Below are 5,999 nucleotides of genomic sequence, written 5' to 3'. Positions count from 1 at the left end.
GTGAAGGAAAGGTCACTTTAAATTTCTTAAATGGAATCCCCCACTTTTTATTGCATATTCTTGTAGCTTATCTCAAAATCTTTTTAAAACACTATAAAATAAAATGTAAATAAAAATTATTCTAATAAAATATTTTTCCATTAAGCACTTCTCGAGTTATAAGGCTCAAATATTACAACATCGCCGGCATTAACGACAAAATTCTCCGTCAGACGAGAGACAATACATTGTAGATTATGACCATATTTTTTTTTGTCTGAGATTACACTGACGGGAGATTTCAAGTACACCGTAAAAAAAACGGTCTTGCGCTACATGGAGCCCTACAGTGGGAATTTTTATTTTTTTTTTACCAAAAAATTTATTTGGACACTTGAATTTATAATAAAGATAATGGTTTAAACGGATTTCATGTATTATTTATATTTTGCCAGAAAAAAATTCCTAAAAATTAGCTTGTTTTTTATCTCGTCAGAGTATACTAACCCCTTAATTTAGTTATTGTGAATTTATTTCGAGATTAAATTTATATTTAGCAACTTAAAAAATCCTTAAATTTAATTAAAATAGACAAAAATGTAGTTTATTTATAATCTTCAAATTAAATCTTATTATAATTTAATCTTCGGTAAAAAAATTATTTTATTGGTGGATGCAAAGAGGTCCACGCTTTAGATTTGTATTTTAAATTAAATTTATAGTTATCTATAAATGAAATCAACTATACTAAATTATTTTTTTATTATGTATATACATATATATATATATATATAATAATTTTAAAAAATTATTTTTTATTATGTACCTATATATATATATATATATATGTATATATATATATATATATATATGTATATATATATATATATAAAATAAAAATATATTATATTTATTATTATATTTAAATAATATATTTATTATAACGTTAATTGCATTATATTATTACAATATTTATTAATATGGAAATTATTTGTTAAATATTATTTCGAACTATTTCGAACACAAGACAAATTATTTGGACGATAATTAATTACGGACTAAGAGTTAAATGAGTGACAAAAAAAAGTATTGATAATAAAGGATAATAGCTAATATAGAATTATGTAATGGAAAGTACAATTCTTACAAAGACATGGATCATTATAAGCAAAATTTCACTTGTCACTTTCACACGCTAAACTTATGTATACGTACCCCAGCAAAAAGAGCGTTAATGCGGTAAGGTGTGTAATCGTGGATCGACGTACTACTACGACTGTGATGATGAGAGCTGAGCATCGAGGACAAATCGTGGCCGCGGGTACCCGCGGCCAGACACTTGTCGCGTTCGCTGAAAAAGAATTAGATTACAATTATACATCTCGTTAGCTGCTTTAGGACATTAAATACGCATCAAAGTGGTTTTCTCAAGTTAGTTAGTCGCACACAAGTTTAGCAGTTAATTGTCAAATAAATTTTTCTTGGAGAAAATATTAGAAGTGAAAGAAAGAATTATTTTTACATCTCGTTGAATATACATCTCGCAAATCTAAAAGACTAATTGTCATGTAATTTTAAATTATTGTCAATTTTGATGAGATTGTCTTGGAGAAACTTCAAGACGAGACGTCCGATCGTATCTCAAATGTGAATATCGTTTTAAAACAATCTTTTAGAGTTGAGATGTTAAGGTACAAGATCGAGATTATTTTACGGGATACAGAGACGAATGGATCCGACCGTTCCATGAGACCGATTCCTTGCGCTTGGGTATAGGTGGGCGGTGGAATTCGCGCCAGGATGAACGATCGATCGTTTATCGGAATAGTGAACTCGTGCGACAGCGAATCAGTGAATATTGATGAGTACGTGGGCGGTGCGTCTCTTGAAGATGGAATGTCCTGCGGTAATAATTAGCGATTATAAAGCAGAGAATTCCAATTTGATTAACATAGTGTTCTTTTTGTGATATTTATGGCTTATTTATGCTTGTAATAAGAAATTGAAAAAAATTAATACTCGAGAAAATTTAAAGCAAAGTTAAAAATGTTAGCATAGAAATATCGTTTAATAGTAGATAATTTCCTGTTAAATGTAATAAATAATAATACCAATAACAATATTATTAAATAACATAATACATAGCAATAAATTATAATATATTAATAAAATTATTTAAATTAAGAAATAATCTTATTGACAGTTTCAAGATTAGAAATGAAAACAAAAAATTTCAAACGTGTTAATGCCAGAGAAATATGTATTAGGATATTATTATTATTAATAACATTGATTGAATGCTAAAAGTTTCCTGAAAAAGGAGAGTTGTTTTTTATAGATTTTTGGGCATCGCCTTTAAAATTTGACTATTACGTTATATTTTGGAGAAAAATGAGGTTGAATACATCTCTTAAAATAACAAGTTTTTAATTAATCAAATTTTGAAAAATCATAGCGAACGTGCTAGAAACTTTTAAAATATCTTAAATGAAAGTTTACATTGTACTCAAGCCCAAGTATCTCCAATATTACGAAACTATTTAATTATTTCTAAGAGAGTAATAAAATTAGTATTGTTATAAATAATTATTTCTAACAATATTAGTTTATTCTATTACAACTTGCTCTTTTAGAAGTAATTTTCACAGTCATTAACGACAGATTTACTGGATAAAATATAATCTTTTCTGTTGTTAAAGGCAGAAGCACAGACTTTTGCATGACGCATAATGCATAACGCATAAAGGAATAAACCAATCAGAGTCCTCTATTTCCATCCCTACTCCTCACTCTGCGAATCTTGCATAACGCATAAAACATAATGCATAACGTGATGAAAAATCCGTAAGGATGAATTTTTATGCAATATGCGGGGAAATTCTGCATATTTGTGCTCTAAGTTCCCGACTTCCCGACTTCCCGATATTATTTCCCGACTTCCGCCTTAGAGTACAGTGTGATGGGTGAATGCTCGTGTACGTACAGCACTACGAGACAAACACACGTTACTGCACGCAGGTAAATAGTTTCGTAATATTGGAGATACTTGGACTCGAGTACAATGTGTGTGTGTGTGTGTGTGTGCGCGTGCGCGTGCGCGCGCGCGCGCGCGCGCGCGCTCGTACATATTTAGATAAAATAGGTGTGTTGTATACATATATGTATGTCAATCGATTATCATAAACAATAATAAGCAAATAATAAGCAAGGAATTCTTCGAAGCAAATGTTGTCTTGTCCATTCTATAAGAAAAATCAATCTTGGCATTTGACATGTCGGAGATTTCTTGATAATTATTTGCAAGTTATGTGCCTCGTCTCTCACAGCCGATGTACACCGAAAGAAATTACTAAGTTTCCATCGTCGTCGTCGTTGTCGTCGTTGTCTACATCGTCTTTCATGAAGAGGCGATCGATCGATCTGCGGCCAAGACGATTCACTTAGAGACGAATGATTTAGCGCACAATACGAAAACACTTCTCGCGGATTAGATCTACGATTGAGATTCTGATGAACACCTTAAAAAACAATAAATCCAATGTGAATTTACTGATTGCATTTTATATCGATTACAACTTCTTCTTTATTACTTGACATTTGTTCAATACTGCCAGCATCCATTAGTCGTTCTATATTCTCGTTTAAAAACCTGGAAGTTTCTCGGGTAGTCATATTTCACGCAATTCTAAAAAAAAGATCTCTTAGATATGTCAAATGTTACTCTTAATATAGAAAAGAATGTTTTAAAGTCATAGTTTTAAGAGCAAAAATATGACTTTATGTGCTCTCTAAATTTTCTAGAGTGAATCTCACTCCAAAAGAGTGAAATCTCACTCCAAAAGAGCGAAAATACTGTCACTCGGCCACTTGAGTGGCAGTATTTTCACTCCTAGAGTGAAATTTCACTCCAAAAAATTTAGAGAGTGCAACAAACTTTTTTATAACATACGTTTTATATTGATGCTATTATTATATGGTATCTTTAAATAGAATCATAAGATTTCTTTTAATTTAAAAAATTTTAATTAAAAGTTAGATTTTTCATAATAATATTTTTACTAGTTATTATGTATAGAAAACTTATTACAATAAACAAAATTAGGAAAGTTACACTTTTAAAAAGTAATTCGTTAGAATTATCGTTATTCAGAATTAGATACATATACATATAATGTTTATAATATATATGTATGTAATATATGTACGTAAAATGTAATTAAATTTCTATTTTAAATTTAACTAACGTATTTTTTATGTCAAAGAGTTTTTGTTATATATTATTTATATTTATGTTACTATTTACAATGAATAACGAGTAACAAGTTGCTTTTCATACTTTTAAAAATAACTTTTAAAAGTAACTTTATTAATCATATTTATTTTAATATTTTTACACGTAAAATAATAAAATAATTTTTCATAACAAAATTATATTGTTTTAATATTAATTTTTGCATGGAAATTATAAATATTGTTAATATGCTTCCAATTTCTAATTGCAAGAATTTTATTTGGAAGATACATTTAAAAAAAAAAACGACTGTAAAATTACCTTTTTCCATTTTAATCTGCATTTAGAGAAAAGGTAGTATTTTCATTTCTGTATCTAAAATCAAAACAAGTGCATAATTTAAAATAATATTTTAAAAGTTGATTTTATGAAATAATGAAGAAGAATAAATTTTTTTATATTTAAAAATTTTTTCTAAAACAAAACGTGGTAGGATATAAAAAAATAGACTCTACATTTTTTAATTTAAAATTTATTAATGTCTTTATTTTGTCTTTATTATTATCCTATTTTAAAATTAATTTCAAAATTAACTTGATTCTTTTAATTATACCTTCATTTAATCATATTCTTTTCTTACATCACTTGTGCTTTTTATGCTCATAAAAAAAAATATTAGAATAAGATTAAAAAAACGAGAATACTTTACGAGATATTTCATGACAAGTATTAAATCAGGATTTTTAAAATGAATATTTTATGAGATATTTCATGTAAATCAATCAAATTAAATTTTACATTAAAATGTATTAATAAAATAAAAATAAGAAAACTGTGCGCATCTCTTTTTTCCTTTTTAGCGGAGCGCGCGCAATTATTTATGTATGTAATGCATATATCTATGTATATAATACATTTATGTATTATATACATATATACATATAATATTACAAGAGTAAGTTAATAGTCGATGGTTAGGTCTAAATATAACCTAATATATGTATTACCAAAACTGTTATATTACATGGATGTTCCATTATTGAAATCGTATTATGTAGGAAAGATGATTGCTTGTCAGCAATTTTCTCAAGCAATGCTATATTCGATCACTGTGTGAACTAGAAGGGTCTCTTGCTTTTATTTGGATTTTTCGCCGGTTTCGTTACTGAAGGACAAGACGAATTTATGTTTCCTTATGAGATTAGCATTTTTTATTACTCGTAATTGATTCGCGGCAATCATTTTCACATTACTCATGATTAGGTCACAAACAATTTTTAATGTGTATTTATATAATTCTATGATTTATTGCAGCTATACTGCCCAATGTGAAATTAGCATAATAAAAATTTGAGAGAACAAAAATATTCCACGTCATGGTACAAATACATATATACATATACAGAGACCGCCAAATGTTCGGGTTCACCTAAATAATTTTTAAATGGTTCGAGATATTGGATTGCAATTTATAGAATTACAATGGTATCATGAAATCTATTATTTAACCTTGAACACACCCATTTCAACCCTTTGGGAAGGGGAAATGGTATGTGAGGTTGAGTGAGGGCTCGTCTGAAAGAGCTTTTCGAGACGAGAAGAACTTGAGGTTATTGAGGTTTCTACGATATTTTTTCACAGAGTTATGCTTATTTGAACATTGGTGTTATTTAGCGCTATCGAAAGTCCATGGCGAGGACGTGATAAAGATAAAGCTTCGCGCATGTTCCTGAGTGAATGGAAATGCATGTGAAAGAGCGCGTGCGTGCGTGGGTGCGTGCGTGCGTGC

General features: G+C 28.7%; 1 protein-coding gene across 5 annotated transcripts in view; it reads right to left on the bottom strand.

The window, feature by feature from the left end:
• Nucleotides 1–5,564, bottom strand: part of LOC105458037 (lipopolysaccharide-induced tumor necrosis factor-alpha factor homolog) — a 9,723-nt gene extending 4,159 nt beyond the window's left edge. The window contains exons 1-6 of one of the 5 annotated variants that reach the window (XM_011703078.1): nucleotides 5,218–5,564; nucleotides 4,532–4,585; nucleotides 3,570–3,664; nucleotides 3,292–3,497; nucleotides 1,694–1,880; nucleotides 1,195–1,330 (exon numbers count right to left, since the gene is read on the bottom strand). In XM_011703078.1, the coding sequence (XP_011701380.1) occupies nucleotides 1,195–1,330; nucleotides 1,694–1,880; nucleotides 3,292–3,497; nucleotides 3,570–3,651 (611 nt within the window). In that variant the 5' untranslated portion in view covers nucleotides 3,652–3,664; nucleotides 4,532–4,585; nucleotides 5,218–5,564. Of the gene's footprint in view, nucleotides 1–1,194; nucleotides 1,331–1,693; nucleotides 1,881–3,291; nucleotides 3,665–4,531; nucleotides 4,586–5,217 lie in introns of those variants that run through there. The other 4 variants (XM_011703084.1, XM_011703069.1, XM_011703101.1 and 1 more) reach the window with 4 other exon arrangements.
• Nucleotides 5,565–5,999: the final 435 nt, after the last annotated feature.

The sequence above is a fragment of the Wasmannia auropunctata genome, unplaced genomic scaffold (assembly GCF_000956235.1).
Source record: "Wasmannia auropunctata unplaced genomic scaffold, wasmannia.A_1.0 LD336101.1, whole genome shotgun sequence".
Lineage (NCBI taxonomy): Eukaryota > Metazoa > Arthropoda > Insecta > Hymenoptera > Formicidae > Wasmannia > Wasmannia auropunctata.
This window is presented reverse-complemented; position numbering and strand designations above follow the sequence as displayed.